Source organism: Capsicum annuum, chromosome 9, assembly GCF_002878395.1.
Source record: "Capsicum annuum cultivar UCD-10X-F1 chromosome 9, UCD10Xv1.1, whole genome shotgun sequence".
NCBI classification, from domain to species: domain Eukaryota; kingdom Viridiplantae; phylum Streptophyta; class Magnoliopsida; order Solanales; family Solanaceae; genus Capsicum; species Capsicum annuum.
Genome location: NC_061119.1, coordinates 153,711,558 through 153,730,962, shown reverse-complemented (window position 1 = coordinate 153,730,962; position 19,405 = coordinate 153,711,558). Strand labels below are relative to the sequence as shown.

Genomic DNA, 19,405 nt, shown 5'->3' with positions numbered 1-19,405 from the left:
TATATATATATATATATATATATATATATATATATATATCATTACTATTTTTCTTTGTATTATTACTATTTTTATGGTTTCATGTTGGAGAAGGATAGAAGTGTAAAATATTATGCATTCTTACCTAAATTTAATAAAGACTTAAATTACTTTCAAGTTTTTTTTTTATATAAAAAGTTCAAAACCTAAAAAGAACTAAAAGTCTTCAAAATTTTACCTAAAATATGTTTTCTAATATTTGAGCACACATAGCTAATCATTAACTATGAGAGTATTTGCCCTTTGATAATTATCCTATTTAAGGAATTCTTTTCTAATTTTGCACTTAAACATTAATTAATGCTTTTTAAATTTTTTTATATAACTAAAAAAATTAGTGAAAAGAGGACCATTAAATTGTGAATGAATTTGAGCCTAATTACATGTTGACCAATAAAAATAATGTCATGTATTTAATTTAAATAAAATTATATTTCACATCAAAATTTGTTAAAAGGAGGAGACATTTTTTGACTTAAATTTAATGTTAAGGGCATTTTTTATCCAAATAGGTGGATGGAGGGGTATTTTTGAACCAATAGAGGAAGAAGGCATTTTTGAGTCATTTCTAATACATTAAGGGTATTTTTTAGCCAAATATATGGATGGAAGGGTATTTTTGAGCATAAAGGTGGAAGGAGGGTATTTGTGTACCATTTTCAATAGTTGAAGGGTGTATTAGACCATTTTCCAAAAAAAACTCAACTTAAGTGTAGAACATAATTGAAGATTCCTTCTTCCTTCAAATTTATAATTAACCTCTCCTCATAAATCATAATAATGATGTTTGGCATGATGTTATAATTTCTTAACAATAGAATTGGAAATATCATTGGATGTTAGCAACTATTTTGTACTTTCACGCTGACTGATAAGTTGAATTTAACACATAGTGAAGTCTGAGGAGGGTAAAACGTATGCAGTCCGTACAGTAACTCCGGAGAAGAAGAAAGGTTGTTTTCGATAATATTTATAAGAATAATCACATTGTTATTATTTGATCTATTTGTCTATACAAATTGAAAAGATAAATAATCAAATCGAAACTCAAAGTCTATAAAATCGACAAAATATTTATTTTATTTGGGGCAGTGTAAATAGCAAAACGTAAAACAAAAAATTAATTGATTTCCAGCTGAAATACGTAAAAATTAGATTTTTCGATAATATTTCAATGAAATTTTCCTTCAAAAATCTCCTACTAACAAGTCAAATTTCAGTGGGACGCCAATAAAAGTTATCCTTTTTGAGTAATAGTTTTAACGTTAAAAGTAACATGGCACCCGCAACCTCGAAATTCTAGATCCGCCTCTAATTAGTGAACATATGAACTAACTAAAGTGGGTTCAACATCTACTATATATACATAAAAAAATAATGTAACTATTTCTATATACCCTGCTTAAAGGGTAGCTCCGCCCCTTCCTCGTTAAAACTGATACTATTGAATTTTCAACAAGATCAGGAATTTTAACTGCCAAAGAGTACCAGAAGCCAGCTCTTCAAATTCTCCGGATGATTGGCCAGCAGGTTACTCAATTGAATTAGATTTTCCTTTCGTCCAAGTAACCGAGACCAAATTTACTGACATTCCTGCAATTTCGAAAAGATTGAATGGTGCATCCGTGGTTGAGATCAATGAGACATCGAAGGGTGATCTTTTTGTACGTATTTGAATTTGGTGTTTACAGATTTACAATAGTGCATGTCAAAGATAAAAATTCATGTAAAAGCAACTCATGCTAGTCTCCTTTACAAAAGTACAAACATGGACATGCATGAAAGAGTTTCTATTTTGCATTTATTTTGAATGAAAATGAAATTTCTTTCAATTCCATGAGAAGGCATAGTAGGAAAATTAAACAAATTTAGCCCTTTCTAGGCATATGAAGATAATTCATGGTGTTTTTGCAGAATTTGCTCCCATCAGGGGAGGCAGTGGTCGAATGCCGACCTCAGTTTGATAGAATACAAAATTTCCCTGGCAGAGGAATGATCATAACTGAACTTGCTCCACACGATTCTGGCTTTGATTTCTATAGCCATTTCTTCTGCCCAAAGTTGGGAGTCAATGAGGTAATTGCCAGAACTAGAATAAACTGTGAGCATGTATAGTATTGCACTCAAGCAGATCATAGTCACTGAAAGGGGTACTGACAAATTTTTCACAACCTAGATAATTAAACAAATCATATATATAGCATTAATTATCATATCTTCGACAACTACAGAGCTCACATGTTCTCGTCTTGCATGCCTTTTTCCTTTTTCCAAATAAAACTTTTCAGGATCCTGTTTGTGGAAGTGTGCATTGTGCCTTGTCTCCTTATTGGTGTAAAAAGCTTGGCAAATGTGACTGTTGCTTTACAGGTACTTAATACTTCCTCAAAACTACCCCATCCCGCCCAGCAGGCACCAAAAGAACAGACCAAAATTCTTATTTATGTGTTTGTGTTATTTGGGCCTTATACTGACCAAATAGTTCTATTAGCCCAATTGATTGTATTGTTTTGTGGTTCAGGCGTCACCTAGAGGAGGTGTCTTGAGCCTGCGTCTAGACGAGGAGAAGCAGAGGGTATTTCTGAGAGGGAAAGCTGAGGCAGTCATGGAAGGTTCTCTTCTAGTTTAATGTAGCAGTTGTGTCCATGATCTTTGTTCATTTGCCACAACCACAAAACTTTAATAATATGGTGGAAGTATGAGTCCAACGGTCTAAAATCTCTAAATTGGTTTTTGATATGTACTTTACTATGTCTTTTGGAGCATTCTTCTGTTTTTGTAAGTTTCCGGTGTGTATAAACATCTGTTTCTGTGCTTTGCTTTCATTAATGAACATCTCCAGTTTCTTAGCCATTATCTGATCAGAGAAGAGGAAGCTCATTAATTGAGATGTCTATAGTGAACAATACCTACAAGTAGTGCAAGTGTCTTATTAAATGTGAAATTGTGGAAAGCTACTCTTTTTTAAGGATGATATTTCATGTGTTTGGTTTTCAGTATTAATGATTTTTGATTAATGGAATGACCAGAGGGCCAGTTGTGCAAAGTTCATAACATGATGGCTAATGGGCTCACTCTTGTTACCCTTCTCTAGGCAGTGCTCAAGCCTGTGACGTGCGCCTAACCTAACAATTAACATATGTTGGTGTTATACTCTTACCACTGACGATGTTGAGAGTGAGCCCATATACCTCGTGAATGTAAGAGATGATCATCGGGTGATAAGAAGAGCAGCTCCAATGAAAAGATGAGGAAGAAGTTGGGTGACACAAAAAGGATGTTCGCTTTTAATCAAGGCATCCTTTGAAGGAGGGAGTTTGGCTCATAAACCTACCAGTAGACTAATAACCCAAAAATTGGTACCGGGACTAATCCCAAGATGAGTTAAGCCAGATAACTTGTTTCCTAACCAAATGAGACCTAATTGGCTAACAGAGTTGAATGAAGATTTAGAAAACAAAGACGGGAAGAAGTTGAACCTCATCAACTGGAGTGAACCAACGAAGGCCAAATCTGGGGTTTGTTTTGTGGGCTCATTCACTTCATTAAGCAGAATAAGATAACACGTTTCAGAGATACTGAATTCTGCAGCAACGGATTGTAACCATTTATCATCTTTCTCTTCCTCCAGTAAGCAAACAGCTGCTGGATTCCCTTTCAATGCAGTATCAGTGAAGGCATCCACCTGAGTAAATTCCACAAAGCAAAGAATATGTAATTAATTTCCTAACTCGTTTGGTACAGAGATAAGGGAGTTATGCAGAGATTGTAGTGCCACATTGGCAATCTTGGTATAATTAATCACGGGATAACTTGTTCCCCAACGAAATGAGAATGAAAATAGTATCATTCAATGGGGATTAAGAGAGATTACCACAACGTATTTCACTGGCTTCTTGGCCATTGTACAAAACAAACAAGATCAGTCACGGAATTGTTGTTAATTAGCCTGTTTTCAGCAATGAGATATATAGTGAATATTAGAGTCAATAAAGCAGCTACTGGATCCCTCAATCAATGGATGGTGGGTGGTTCTTGGGGATCAAGTTACCAAATTACCAAGTTGTAATTGCCAACCTTTTCTTGTTCTTTATTGTTTCTTCATTGACTGATATTAGTCTAGTAGATAGTGAATCGTAGTTGGCGTTTTGATAATATAATCTGACTACAAGATCCACGTTTTGAATAAACAATTATTGGGGGCATCTTGATATAAAGCCCCAAAGGGTGTCAACTTGATACTTGCGTGGTAACTGTCATTGTAGGCAAATTCAATAAGAGGTAAGTGATCATCCTGATTAGCTTTGAGACCTCGTGACATGCCCTCAACACGTATGGGGATGAAAAGAGATGATGTTGGACATGAACAAGTGCTAGGATCCTCTGCATACTCATTAAAATTTACATCAAGCATAATTATCTGTACCCATCTGCAGCCACGAGCGTCGCAGGGAACTTTACAAGATCAGAGTACCAACTCTGAGTACTACACGATGTTATTCTTTGCAAAATCAACACAAGCCAATGGTGATTTCTGCTATGTTCCATGCATCTATGTTCTATAAGTCGTTTGCCGCGGGAAACTATTCTACAGGTGCCTGCTAGGACATGCAGAGAAAAGACCGTTTCCTTCACAATCCATATCATTGCACCCTTGAGATTGAAAAAAAAAAATGAAGAGAGCAGAGAAGAAGAAAAAAATCAGTAATGAATCACAAGGCATGTTTATTTCTGAAATATATACAAAGGAAATTCAAATTCACCCTTACGACCATCCCTTGTCTATCAGGTACCCCTAGAAATAAGACATTTCTAAACATGAAGCACCCACAATTCAGTCATTAATTTATTATTACAGACGTCGGGATAGCTTAGGGGAACAACCATATATGAATGCTAACGAGTAAATTAAGATAATGCACAACATAGCGATGATACAATGAATCACCAAAGCCCTTCTTTTGCCATCTTCAGAAAGTTGCAGAGTGTAATGTTTGGAAGATCAGCTGAACCTGCTTTCTTCTTCTTTATCCTAGTCACTTTCACAGCCTTGCTACCTTCTGTTTCGGAGGTTGTTACGGATACAAGGTTGTAGAACTGTTGAAAAACAATTAAACAGTCGTAAGATGACCACAACAGATTATTATGCACATTAGATACTGGGTTAGCACCTTCTTTATACATTCTTTTAAGGTAAAGGCTATACCCTGAAACTATACAGATCATTTTTCTCACTTGACAATAGAATTTGGACATCCAGATACTCACATCAGACCCAAAGGTAGAGGTGTAGCTCAGCGTTATGATATAAAGGACTGGAGTGCTGCAAATCATAAAAATATTATTCATCCACAAAGAATACCTCACAAACACCATGCAGCAATAACCGCTGGAAGGGGTCTTGAACACGTAGCACCAGCACATCTCCATCACTCTCCTTCACAAATGCTCGTACACATTGCTACAGAAAAATATCCCAAATTCTTGTTAACAACAGAAGCAAAAGGAGAAGCAAGAGAAAATGGATGGGGATGCAGCAGAAAACAATGAAATACGAAAACCAAATCCTAGACTATCAGAAATAACTCGGCTGAGGCATCTAAGAGATTATCCCACAAGTCATAAGAGCAAAGAATCTGAGACCCAACTAAAAGACATGAAAGGGAAAAGGAAAGAGGGCATGAAAGGACAGCAGCCACCCAGAAGATTCCATAAAAAGTAAAACAGTTGTTCACAACAAATGAAATGCATAATTTGGCTTTGTTTTGTCAAATGATCATGAGTCAGAAGAAAATCAATATGATCTTGTTTCACAGCTGAAAGCAGCAAGCCTGAAATTTCGATGTTCAGGAAATTGAACAACACAATAGGATAAACAATTGAAAAGAGGAAAACAGGGCACTCCTAATGCTAAAGCAAGCATAGACCCATCAAAGCCAAAAAAGTAAAGCCTTGTATATCTCCTTATCACAGTAATCTCCAAGACTCCAACTTGAGCATCATGGAGCATATATCTAAGTTGTTCCAAATGACAACAAAATCATACCTAGTATATTCCCAAAAAGTGGGGTCTAGGGAGGGTAAGTGAACGCAAACCGTACCACTACCTCAGAGGTGAGTAGAGAGGTTGTTTCTGATAGACCTCCGGCTCAAGACAAAAAACAGTCTATAAAAGATTTAGTATAGGAACAATAAGTAATAACACGACAAATAATAACAGAAACAAGACTACCACAAAGAAATACTCCAATCGATCTATACGAAACAACAAAGATTACCAGAACTCCACAAACAAGATAATACAAGCATAGCACTATGAATACCAACACAGAAACCAAAACAGAGCACTCCTACCTACCTGAACAAGGATGCACTCCGTGCTACTATCCTACTATCCTAACACGCATCCTCCACACCTTCCTATATTTATTCAGTCTACCTCTACCTCGCCCGAATCCAGCCATAGCCATCCTCTCACACCTCCGCATTAGGGCATCCGTGCACCGCCTTATCACATGCCCGAACCATGTCAACCTCGCTTCCTGAATCTTGACATCCACCGAAACCACTCCCAACTTATCTCAAATAACTTCATTTTTAATCCTATCTCTCCTAGTAAACCCACACATTCATAGTAACCCAAATGAGGCATGCAAATTATTTTGCAGCTTCAGAGTTTCCAACGTAAATCAATCAGCCACGCACAACCTTAAATTCTGTTTTTTTAAAATACACGTGTTGTTTCGGCCAATTTGCTCTCTCGACTAATCCACGGGATACCTGCTATCACCTAGCAGCACAAACATGGCGTAAACCTAATGGTGAAAGCTTGGATATGAGAAGAATTTACTTATTGCTGCCTCTACTGGAACTCCAATATGGGTTCCCAGGGTTGTCACTTTAATTTTCAATCGCTCAGCCACCTCATGGAAACTTAACAAACTTTAGCTTCTATCGGAACCTTATTATACGTTAAGTGGGTGTTAGTTGCAATACCTTCAGATCAGCAACACGTGCAAATTCAATAGCTGAATAGCATTTCCTTAAGTTATAATACATATAGAAGAACAAACAAACTGAAAACAGGGGGCACAATAGTCCTCAGGAATACCTCATAGTTGTTGACCAATTCAGGGAGAAAGTTGCGCCGAAGTGCCTCTCTTGTTCGACAATCCACTCTATGCCATGCAGTCAACACGGCAACCTTATCATTATCCACGCAACTCCTTTGATTTGATGTTTTGCCTTCAAGAGCTTCCATTATGCTAGCCTGACCAAAAAAGAGCATATAGAAGGTTATAGACAACGTTGCTACATCACAATTCAAATTCCAAGAAAGAGCATCACTACATTGAGTTAGAGAAGTTGCCAACTTCTGAAACAGTTGGGTGAAGACATACATCGAGAATTAACCATGAATTTCACATAGTGAAATTATCAACCAATATAGAACTGCACTTTAAGTTCAATTCATGCCAACATAGCAGCAGGCCTTCTATCTCATTAAATTGTGCTAAGGAATTCAGCATGAAAAAATAAAGACACCACAAAAGAAATCGGATCTGTACCCAAACAAATACTTAATCCATCTCATGTAATATAATGGTGTTTGATCAGACACAAAACACATATAATGTTAACTGAATTAATGGTAGTGAAATAAAATGTTAAATAATAGTTGAAACATTTATTGATATATAAAGCATCACATCAAAATATAAAAGTTGAATAATTAAATGAATTTGAACTCCAAGAAATTGTGAAAGTTGCACAGATGAATATTGTTACTAGAATGGTGTCCAATATCCACAGTTTTGAAACATATCAAATTGGAAAGACCGACATACAAATTAGTAAAGATGGAGTACTAAACATTTAACCACATCTTGACAAGTTTGTCTTGATCACGAAAGCAGATTAATATTTCTACAAAATTGAATTCTAGTTTTATGGAATCTAGATATTCTCTAAAATTGGTCTTCGGCTTTTAGTACCCTCAGCACATTAGTCATTTCTATATGACCTGATGTAAATCCTTCCACTTCTAGAAGACCTAAAAGAATTGTCTGCTAGAACCAACCAATTACAGAATAATATTCTTTCGTGTGTCTCTCTGTGTATGAAGTACGGTATATAGATTTCAAAACTTTAGCAGAAGCGTGAGAGTTTATAATGGGGTCTTCAGAAAATTTTCCCAAATAGGCGAGAAAATAACAGTCAAGCAATGAGATACATCCTAGAGACTACATTGACATGAATAGGCATGTAGATGGGCAATATTAGTACAACAACAATTATACATGGCAATAATGTAGATGGCAATATTAGTACTATTATATTTTCTCGATATTTAAGAAGAAAGATCAAGGAAAGAATTCATACTTTCCCAAGGAAAGGGATGACAATGCGTAGCATCAAAAGAAATCAATATTGTTACAATAAACGCTCAAAGTACATGTTGTCAAATTTTATAGGAAGTAAACACACTGTAACATATAGGAAAATATAGTAACCTCTTTATCCATGTCTATATTCCTGAATTTGTCCCACTCCCCCACATTTGTCATGCAAAATACTGAGAGTGGCACATCATCACCTGCAGGAAAAAAATCCAGATAAGAAGTTAGTTTCTATCAGAAATAACATTGAGTAATAACTTCAATGGAGAAGTTAGTTTCTATCAGAAATAACACTGAGTAATAAGTTCAATGGAGAAGTACTTTTCTTTAAAGAAAAAAATTCAATTGAAAAGTACTTAAGTTGACAAAAGCATATGAGCAGCCAAAGAGCTTCTATATAATTTGACAAATAGTTATGTAAAATCAGAACTGCGACTTATAAGTGGACTATAATCACATTCTGTATTTTTGCTTCTAATTGAAGATATTTGAGCACAAAGCCCTCCTCATTTTCGGTGAGGAAGGATCCAGGCATTGCTTCCTTCTCAGTTTTTTTTTCTTTTTTCCCTTCTTAATAGGGACCTATTTTGTGCTCTATAAATAAACAAATTGTGACATAGAAAACCACTATAGTATCATGTTAGAGAAAAATACAAAGGAAGGATGATACAACTGCTCGTCTGGAAAAAAATCTCAATGCTGTACGTATGCTAATAATTTTTTCGTCTGACAATATAGACGCATGTGCTATAATCTATGCCAGGAACAAATCTAGATCATGCATTTTCTTTAAAATGCACTTTTTTTGCTTCAAGATGTCTCAACGTCAGTGAAGACAATGAATCTAGAAACATAACCTACCAAGTGTAGCTAGATAACTCAGAACTGCTACCAAAAGATATAAAACTGCACATCCAGCTCTGACACCACAATCTTTATCAAATTTGACCATGTTCGTTGTTTATCTATGATACATGGGCACCTTATGTTCTATCAGCGTTAGAGATGCTGATGAACTGCCCCATACTTTGCTTCCGAAAGTAGTCAACTCTAAAATAATCATCAGTTGAAACAGAATAAAGGACCAATTTAGGAATAACATCACACCCAAAGATATCTTACCAAAAGGTGGTGGAGCAAACAAGCCCCTAATTTCTTCTGCATTTAAACGAGGAACAAGTTCCATTAGAAGACGATCATTCAACCATCTGCGAGATCTTCTGTTGCTGACCTGTAACGATAGTATTTTTGGCATATAAAACTTGAGACATACAACATCTGAATAGATACATATATTGATTGGATAAAAAGAAAGAAAAAAAATTGGAAATCCATGTTACGTTTCAAAATGCAAAGAGGCCGTCAACCCTAAACACGTGTATCTTGGTTGCTCCGCTGAGCATAACCTGATTTTTGTTTGTAAAAACTGATCAAAGGAGCCCATATTCAATAAAGACACATAGGCCCAAGGTTCAACTTAATTGGATTAAAAAATTAAATGATAAGTAAATCACAATATGCAAAGATTACCATTATTGATTTTTTCACCTAGCCAGTAAGTATGAACAATTGATCTTTCTTGCTTAAGTTCTTCCCTTTTCATTTCTTTGACTGTACAAAAGGGCAGCCGAATGCACTAAAGATCCTGCTATGTGCGGCGTCCAGAGAAGGACCGGACCACAAGGGCCTATGGTATGCAGCCTTACCCTGCATTTATGCAAGAGGATGTTTCCATGGCTTGAACCCGTGACATCCTGCTCACGTGGCAGCAACTTTACCTGTTACGCCAAGGCTCATCATGTCCTTACCCAAAACTACCAATCAACTATGATATGAATTGCAGATATGAAACAGAAACTTTTACTCCCTAAAATGCGGTCACCTTAGCAATTACTAAAACGAGGAGTGGGCAAAAGTATTCAAGTCAATAAAATAAATTGACTGCCAAAAAAGATGCAGAAAATTACTTTTCCAGCCAAGCTTTCAAGAAACTCGATCTTTTTCTCGATGGTTATCCCTCGGGACTTCATATTTTGTCCTGCAATCCATCCCTTGGGAAAAATTACTATCTTTTTTCCAGATTCACCATGAGAATTACAACACAAAGCAGCAGTATAAAGTTGGAAGTCAGTCAGACCAGTAATAAAATGAAATGAAAATAGCAGAGGGTCATCGAGATTGAATCTCAAAGTCCACTAAAAATCATGAACTGTTAGATATCAGGTTTTAGTACAAAATTAAGAGTGACCCAAATCAAGAAAAGACATCACATTGGGTATTCTTGGACAGGAATTGGCAAGTTCACACCTTTGGTATCATCAAGATTCAATTTCAAAAAAGCTCAAAGTCCATTAAATCATAAAAGCTGTTAGATAATAGATTTGTAGTACAAAAATAAGAGTGACCCAAATCAAGAAAAGACATGATATTGAGTTTGCACCTTTGGGATCATCAAAAAGGGAAGACATCATGAGAAGATCTTGTTCTGTCTGCAAAATGTCAGAGGTTGCCATGATTGATGATTGTCCTGACTTGGGTAGATCAAAGATTATTCGTTTTTATGGAATTGGATTGGTGTGTCTGCTGGCTTATAAATGAACCAACTGAAAATGGGAACCAAGTTGGGTAGGGGAAAGAATATGTGTGTAGAATATGCCCTTAGATCCAGTGTCGCCCAAATGAAACCCTAAGAGAGATGATGCAGGTGTAGTTACACGTAACATTGGTCCAATTGGCAACAAACTCCACCAATCAAAAGCCAGGGAGTATTACATCAAAGGATACTAGGTTCTGCTTTCTACACTTGTCCAATGTCGACTACGGGGACGTCTAAAAATAGTATTTCATCTTTTCATTCTTTTGAATTACCGCCTTTCGTTTTATGGGTTTCAATTCTTTTTTGAAAATTACATTAGTTTTAATTTTTCAACTGATATGTTAACACTCAAAATTAAAGGATATATTTAACATAACTTAAAATCAATTTTTGGATGAGGTTAGGGGTCATTTTTCCATAAGTCTAATAATATGATTGTGTTAAAATCTTCCTGAAATTCTATCGATAGATGATTTTTCAATATTACATTACTTTTTTTGTTAGTATTTTTTTATTAGCTGCTATTTTTTTTATTGATATTTTTTCTTTTCATATTTTTTTGATTTATTGTATCGGTTAAGCCAATAATAATATTTTAGTTCGATCTGAAGACCATAACATTCAAGAAAAAAAATTATTTTCTTAATCTTTATATCAAATTAAAATAGATCATTCCTTTTAAAATGGAGCAAATATTCATGAATAGTATCAGATTAAAATAAGCTGGAACAGTAAAAATGAAGCAAATATCCATGAATAGTATCAGATTAAAATAAGATGGAACAGTAAAAATGAAGTAAATATTCACGAATAGTATCATATTAAAATAAGGTGGAACAGTAAAATTAGACATATCTATCAACTATATAATAAGATAGTGTAGTCATTTTAGTTAGTTTCGGTGCAATATCTTTCTTAAATGGTTGGACTTTATTGTTTTATTGGAGCATCAAATGACTAAATTATCATAAACTTTTACTCAATGCCATTTACGTCCTATATTTTGAAATATAGAACCCATAAGATATTTTTGTAAATTTGCTAATAATTCCATATAATCTTTTGGACGGTTGGACCAATTTGGTCCTAGTCTTATATATTATCATTCATCATCGATTTTTCTTTTCTTATCAATTTTATTAGATATTTTATTATTCTTCGTTGTAATTTATTTGTCTTATTTTTTTTTAATTTGTTATATATTTAAAAATTATGTAAGAAGCATTATAAATCACAATAATTAACAAATTAAAATATCTAAAAAGACATATAACAAATTTGGCAGATTCTCAAAATTTTATTTGTGCCACATAAATTGTGATAATGAAAGTAACATATATTAGATAAAAATTACATAAAAAAGTATTATAAATCACTAATTTACAACTTAAGTATTTGAGAAAATATAGTACTAAAAAATTTGGTTGACTCCAAATTTCATCAATGTCACTTAAATTAAGATAGAAAAAGTAATATATTGGGCTCGTGCAAGCACAGACTCCTATATCTAGTTCTACATATAGTGTACCAAATTTTTGTGATCATATTTATCCTTCATTTGACTATGTACGAATAGTGAAAAAAAATGGAGTGTTATATAATTTGTTTATCTTATATTAAAAAAAAAAAAAAAACTCATGCAAACTCTATTTAGAAATAAACTTGGATGCGCTTAAAATTTCATCATCTAATACAATGTTGGTTAATTATTCATTATTTATTTATTGATATTTTTCAGTATCTTTTTGAAAATTGTTAGGGCTCATTGTTTGAGGATGATAAATTCGTTCGTGATGATAATACTATTCATTCTAGTTGTCTCCCATAATTCAATGTTAAGTTTTCAATTACACTAGACTACGTAACATTAGTTGATGCAATTTATAGAAGAAAGAGAGTTGATACACAAGATTTAAAATTGGCTTATAAGAGAAAGGTACCTAATAACTTTTTCGTTATAAGGTTTAGTAAATTATGCAGAGTTTAAAATAAGGACAATGAGTGTTTAATTAATTTTTTCAGAATTTTAAGTGATTTTAGAGATCAAATCAACTTAGCATTACTTGAAATGTATGTTAAGAAAATTTCTAAGACTCATCGTAAAGTCCCTTCTACTCAGGTTAATGTCTATCCTAACATAAATGTTTATGGAGACATTATATTATTAAAGGTTAAATGTCAATGAAAATATTAAGGCTTAATGATGCAACTCGAGTTTTATCAAAGCATTACACATGAAGCTAAGCTAAGAAATTGATGGACTTGTCATCAATTCACTACTTGCTAGGCTTGGTGGATACTTGAAATGAATGAATGATGCTCGAGACTTGGCGCGCTTAGAAGGAGCTCCAAATTGAGCAACATCATATGTAGAGTAGAAGATAGCTTGGAGAATGGAAGGTCCAAAGGAGCGAGGAAGGAGACAACTACCCACTTTGGCTATCAAAGGCCAAGTTTGGCAAGGTCAAGTCTACTTGCGCGAACAAGAAGCCAAGTTTCGAGAGGCTCAAGCCACTCAACAAGGCAAGCTCTAGCCACTTTGGTGAACAAGAAGCCACCTTGGAGATGCCAAGGCTACTATGGTGATGTAACTCGGTCATTGGAAGGTCATTTAAAAAATAATCACTTTTGGATAACATTGCAATAGGCAAATTATAAATAGATGCCTTAGTCAGTTTAGGGGTTAGTTTTTTATGATTGGTGAATATTATCTCTTGTGAGAGATTTGAGAGCTTGATAAAGCTTATGTTGAACCTTGTTAGAAATGGGGATTGCAAGGAGATTTAATTTCCTTGAGTTCTTTATAAGAGATTATGTGCTTGATCCAGATTAATCAATTAAGGTCTTTAGATCTAATATACATTTATATTGCTATTAGTTTCTTCTTCTTGTGTCAATCTATTTATCCTTAAATCAATACTTGTTTTGAATTTGTAATTGGAAATTTTACATTTAATATAACTATTGTTATTAGTTAATCCTTTCTAATGTCCTTTATTCTGCTTGTCGTTTTCATATTTTATTTCTTGTTCGAGATCGATATTACATAAAAAGAAAATTTAAAATTTCAAAAATCCAAAAATTTCATTTCTAATTTTGAGTTTCAATGCTAGATTCGTATTCTATAGTATTTATTGAGTCTAAATCTTAAGATTTTGCCTTGTTCGCTCTTGATTTGAGGGTTTCAACATTGTTGAGGTTGAAGAACTTGAAAATCAAGCAGTGGATTTGAAGATATAGGTGAGAGTAGGGATTAATTGGTATTGGGTTTGTTCACTATATCATTTAAAGTTCAAATCTAAAATTTGGGCAAAAACAAAGTAGAAATCCATTGAATTCGAAAAGTGAGTGTTCTTCATGTTCATGGTGTTCTTTATGTTCATGGTGTTATTTGTGACTTGAAACGAATTTTAAAATATGAATTGAGGGCTTAAAAGTATTGGGGTATGTTTTCCATATCAAGGGAAGCCTAAAATCTCAAATTGCGTGAACTTCTGAGCTAAATCGAGGGAGTAGTGATTCTTGGATATTTATCTTGTTTATAATGTTCTTAGGGATATTCAAATCTTCAAGAAGAAAGATGTTCAAAATAAAGGTTATTTGATCCAAAAAAGAGGGAAAACAAAGAGTACTTGTGCTAGTATAAAAAAGAAATTTATCAAAAGAGGTAAGTACTAGAAAAAATAGTTCAAGGGGACCATTAACGATCCATATTTTTTGAAGGCTTTCAGGAGTTCTTGTTGCCTCCTTTGGCGAGCTACATGACCCCTTACTAAAGTATATGGTGATCTACCAAACTCTTGGGGGACTCGTCAAACTCATAATTTTTTTCTCTCCATTTTGGCGATACAAGACACTGCTTTGGCAACATGGTCACTACTTTGACGATGATAAGAGTAATTTGGTAATGGTAGGCTGCAACTTCAGCGATGCAAGATTAGTTTGGCGATGGTATGATCATTTTGATGATCCCAAATTGTTTTTAAGTAATGAGTCTCATATCTAACTTTCCAGTCTTATTTTTTTTATTCCTAATCACCTCTTTGATTCTTAAGACTAATTTTCAATTAGTAATTGTCCTTCTTAGTTGTTGATTAGTCTTGAAAATACTTTTTTTTGTGTGTGTGTATTTTTCTAGTTTTTAACTTCGTGGTTAACTTTTTGATTCATGCCCTTTTATTTTTAATCGAATTGTCTGTTCTTATTTTAACAAAGTTTTATTTCAACCAAAAGCATTAATTGACATCTATGTGTCACCAAATTTAAGCAAAATTCAATATTAGCCAAGTCAATTTGTGAGGTATTCAAAGATGAGAAAATGCGAGTGTTGGTGAGGAGCTTTTACTATTAACATTGTTAGCTCATTTTGTAGGTACAAAGTATCTTTTTAGTGTCTTTTCTTCTATCGCACATCTTTCGTTTCTGCATTTTATTTCTTGTTCGAGGTCGATAATACATCACATAATTTGAACCAACTTACCAAGAAAGAAAGTAGTGATTATCTACTATTATTTGTTAACATTATTGTTGTTGATGTTGTTACTACTACTTTAGATCGTACTGGAATAATTTCAAAAAGTTGCTCCTTTTCTTAAGTTTTGGTGTTCTTAATTATTATCAATAAGTCTATAATTTAGATATCAATTAATGTATGTCTATTTAATGGATAAATTTTTTATTTGCTTAAGAAAAATGTTACATAAGATGAGCCTATTTTACTAACAAGCATCAATGATATTAATCATTTGAATCATATAGAAATCTCATCTAGTGATAATGAAGAACTGCTTCATGTGGAAGTATCAGGAAATGAAGTTTCTTTCTCAGCCTCCGAAAGTAAGGATAAATATATGATATCTTCTTTGTCACAAAGTATGTTTCATCAGTCAGAATCAATGTTATAAAGTCCATTTGTTAGTTATAACTGATGGCACAAACCTCGTTTCATCAATCAGAACAATGATACCAGAACATTCGATGTCTCAATTTCATTCTTATACCAAATTGTGTTTTCTCCGATTATACTTTTCAACTTTTAAGAAAAAATTATAAAGATTTGTTAAACTTTAGAGTTTTAAGTTGGCAAGGAAGTTCACTATTAGAGTGTTAGTGAATCCATGAAAAAAGTTTCGAAAGTAATGTACATGCGTTGAGAATAAGGTTGCTAATGAATATTTCGTGATGAATAATATCTTGATCGATTGTAGACTACTGAAAATATTATGAGACACACATTTGTAATATGGGATGAGTGTTTGTCGTCAAGATCATTTCAATTTGGATGTCAATATGATTGCATTTATGTTAATTGTAGATATTAAAAAGACGCACAAATACATTTATTACACAATTACTTCTATTTAGATGTCAATATATTTTTTTTGTACTAATTGTTGAGGTAAATACTTCTTGGTTTCCATCAAAGATTGACAAACATCAATTCTTAAGGCGTATGACAAAATTATGACTAGGGGAAAGGGCATATTTTGGATGCAAGCATGCTTTTGAAAAGCATATTTTGGATGCAAGCATGCTTTTGAAAATATTTAGGATAATTGGGAGGATTCTTTCCGCTCGTTCCTGAGGAATATAGTTCCTCTACAATATTTTAATATGGTCATAATTATTGAATAAAAATACAATAGACATAATGATATAATAGAAAATATTTTTAACTATGTGTTATGGTCTTTCAAATCATATGTTGATGTTTTATTCATTGTCGAGGAAAATATCAATAGATAGAATGCATATCTATAACACATATGACATCAAGCTATTGACTGATGTCAAAATGGATGTGAATGGATCAATATTTTTCTTGACTTTTGCTATTGTTGGTGTAATATACCACAAATTACAATAATTACAATTCTAATAATAAAATGAATAAAACTAAAGAAAATAGAATAATCTTCTTCTTGGCTGATGCGTGGATATCTCACTCTCTCTAAGGAGATTCAACCCACTGCAGCATAATCTACACCGTTCCAGCAGTATATCTCTCGACTTATCTCCTCCAGGATACAACAGTTCATCAACAATGTACAACTCAAGCAACTCCAGAGTAGTTGAAGAGTCAAAGCTCCACCATAAGAACACCTTTATTCAACATATAAAAACTCTCTTTGGATAGTGAATATAGTTAAAGACTTAGATTATTGTCTTTATCTCAACTCTCTTTTTCCCTAATATCATTTCTCTCTTTTGTACAGTGAATATAGTTGAAGATTTAGAATATTTTATATATTTCAATTCTCTCTTTCACTACTAAAAATAATAAAATTTTTCCATAGTTAACATATTTTTCATATCCCACACAAATAAATAAGCACTACTATTTATAGATGAGAAATTCTTCCTAGTATTGAATAGGAAGAATGTGGCATAGTAAAGTGGTACATGAATGGGGTAGATGTTATAAGAGTTACAAGCATTATTAGGTAGAGTAATGAGTAGAGGTTACAACAATTATTAAAAACTAATGACCACCTTCTAACACAATTTACACTCATTAATACAAAAAAATAATATCAGTGAGTTACAAGAATAATGACACCATTTTTTTCACTTTACGCCTATTAATTGTCATGCACTTTAATATTTTTATTTTAATAATAAAACGCACTAATATTCCCTACTCATTTTAATATTGAAATAAGAGAGTTATCACAAATTTAGTTAAAGGGAGATCATTGAACCTTCACTTAGTAGAATAGTAATCTTTACTCCAGAGTCAGTAGTGGTCTTAGACTTGAACTATGACAGCTTAAGGGATATAAAGTATCACAGCTTATACACAACAATCAAGGTGTTGATATATGCTTTAATAGCCAGCACATTACGGCCATGTGCTATCCCGATTTTTCATGAGCGTTTTTTAGTATAAGTCTTATTCTCATAGGAAGAGGCCTACTTCCACACTCACATAGGTGAAATCTGTCAAGGGTGGTCTTGTCATTTTGACACCTCACTCATACGAGATACAAAATTTTACTAAGAATTCTTCGACTCTACCTCCACAAATCATTACAGAAAAATACACTCACACTACAGAAAGGGATAAAATGATAGTGCATTACACAACAAGTCATCATATGATTCATTTTTTTCATTGAACCTGGTTACAGGATCTCTAATCTCCAGGTTGTGTTTCTTCATATATGACTCAGAAGCTTTTGAGCTTCAATTCCTCCCCCCTCGATGTGTTTTCGATCATTTTCTTGCCAAGGTCTTAGTCTATGAATCTGCAAGATTATCACAAAGTTAACACAATTAATATTGATATACCATTGATCAACATGATCTCACAATATTATGTTGTTTTCCGTATGGTCTGAATTTACCATTATAATAATGGCTTAAACTCTACAAAAATATTGGTGCTATCACAATAACTTAAAACTAGAGAAATCAATTTCTCAAAATAAAGTGATTGGTCAATTCACTTTTTTACTAGGTGAAACTAAAAAAATTAGTTCAACTTCCATAGTAGAGTTAACAAATAATAATCTGTTTTTTCTCATTTCAAAAATTAACACCAAATTTTTTTCATTGCATCAAAAAATACTCTAGCAAAATATTTTTTCTTAAGCCCCAATTTCGTACCAAGTAAATTTACCTGGTTTGCTTGTATCTACTAAGCAATTTTAGTGCATACACATTATCATGCCAACTGCAATAAGTCACACATTCATGTATTTTTTTTATTAGGCTAGCAAACTCCTTTATTTATTTGTCACACAATTTTTACATATTTGAATCAAAAGGAGTTGCTTGACTCTTACATTCAATAAAATTGCATTGCACAATTTTTTACCATAATGTGACTTGTCAAGAAAAACTTCATCACATGTGTTATGATATTTCTTTCATTCCAAGAATGAAATTTATCTAGCCTAATTTTTCATATCAAAATAGCTACTCAACTTTTTCATTTCTTTGATAAGATGCATATTAGAGCCAAAGACATCAACTCATATATAAATAGTAACATTAATTTAGTCCAAGACTAATTATCCACTTGTTACACTTTTTAAACACATTCTCAAAAGTGCAAATATCACATTTTTCATGATGATATTTTTTTCTCATTTCATTAGCCCCCACTATTTCAAGAATTTGAATACCACTTTATATTCATGAGAAGTAGTATCACTTTATTCATTAAAAATATTAGACAGAAGTTCTTTTACCTTTCTTCCACAAGAAGTAGAAAAGTTTTTTTTACCTTTCCTTCACTTGAGTTGAACAAGTAGAAAAATACTTTACTCTTCATCTCTTTCCTTTTATCTCTTGAAGAGACTAATGATATTGAGATGTTGAGATCTCTAATCTTGATATCCGCGATTTTTCAAACTGTAACAAAACA

General features: G+C 33.3%; 2 protein-coding genes and 1 pseudogene across 3 annotated transcripts; 1 reads left to right on the top strand and 2 right to left on the bottom strand.

Annotated features, from left to right (window-relative positions):
* The first annotated feature begins 640 nt into the window (after positions 1-640).
* On the top strand, positions 641-2,668 carry LOC107841374 (annotated as a pseudogene).
* Positions 2,669-3,361: 693 nt separating this feature from the next.
* On the bottom strand, positions 3,362-4,605 carry LOC107842014. Its single transcript, XM_016685824.2, has 2 exons — positions 3,914-4,605; positions 3,362-3,724 (listed from the first exon to the last, which is right to left on the bottom strand). Exons 1-2 carry the CDS (start codon positions 3,941-3,943, stop codon positions 3,362-3,364), a joined length of 393 nt encoding a protein of 130 aa, XP_016541310.2. The 5' UTR covers positions 3,944-4,605.
* A 142-nt stretch (positions 4,606-4,747) lies between these two features.
* Positions 4,748-11,282, bottom strand: LOC107842511 (R3H domain-containing protein 4). 2 transcript variants are annotated; one of them, XM_016686406.2, is made up of 7 exons: positions 10,879-11,282; positions 10,406-10,476; positions 9,561-9,669; positions 8,553-8,635; positions 7,151-7,309; positions 5,402-5,500; positions 4,748-5,136 (listed from the first exon to the last, which is right to left on the bottom strand). In XM_016686406.2, the coding sequence occupies exons 1-7, from the start codon at positions 10,949-10,951 to the stop codon at positions 4,984-4,986; spliced, it is 747 nt and encodes a 248-aa protein (XP_016541892.1). In that variant the 5' UTR covers positions 10,952-11,282; the 3' UTR covers positions 4,748-4,983. The 2 variants fall into 2 exon arrangements, with proteins under 2 accessions (XP_016541892.1, XP_016541893.1); XM_016686407.2 differs by lacking the exon at positions 10,406-10,476 and having other exon boundaries at positions 10,879-11,236.
* Between the last annotated feature and the right edge of the window lie 8,123 nt (positions 11,283-19,405).

Bases quoted from the DNA above. Each gene is read 5' to 3' on its own strand.
- LOC107842014 (XM_016685824.2), bottom strand. From the start codon at position 3,943: ATGGCCAAGAAGCCAGTGAAATACGTTGTG. The intron at 3,725-3,913 runs GTAATCTCTCTT...GAATTTACTCAG, and splicing joins AGCCAGTGAAATACGTTGTG to GTGGATGCCTTCACTGATAC.
- LOC107842511 (XM_016686406.2), bottom strand. From the start codon at position 10,951: ATGGCAACCTCTGACATTTTGCAGACAGAACAAGATCTTCTCATGATG. The intron at 10,477-10,878 runs GTGCAAACTCAA...GATGGATTGCAG, and splicing joins CCTTTTTGATGATCCCAAAG to GACAAAATATGAAGTCCCGA. The intron at 7,310-8,552 runs GTTACTATATTT...TTTTTTGGTCAG, and splicing joins ATATAGACATGGATAAAGAG to GCTAGCATAATGGAAGCTCT.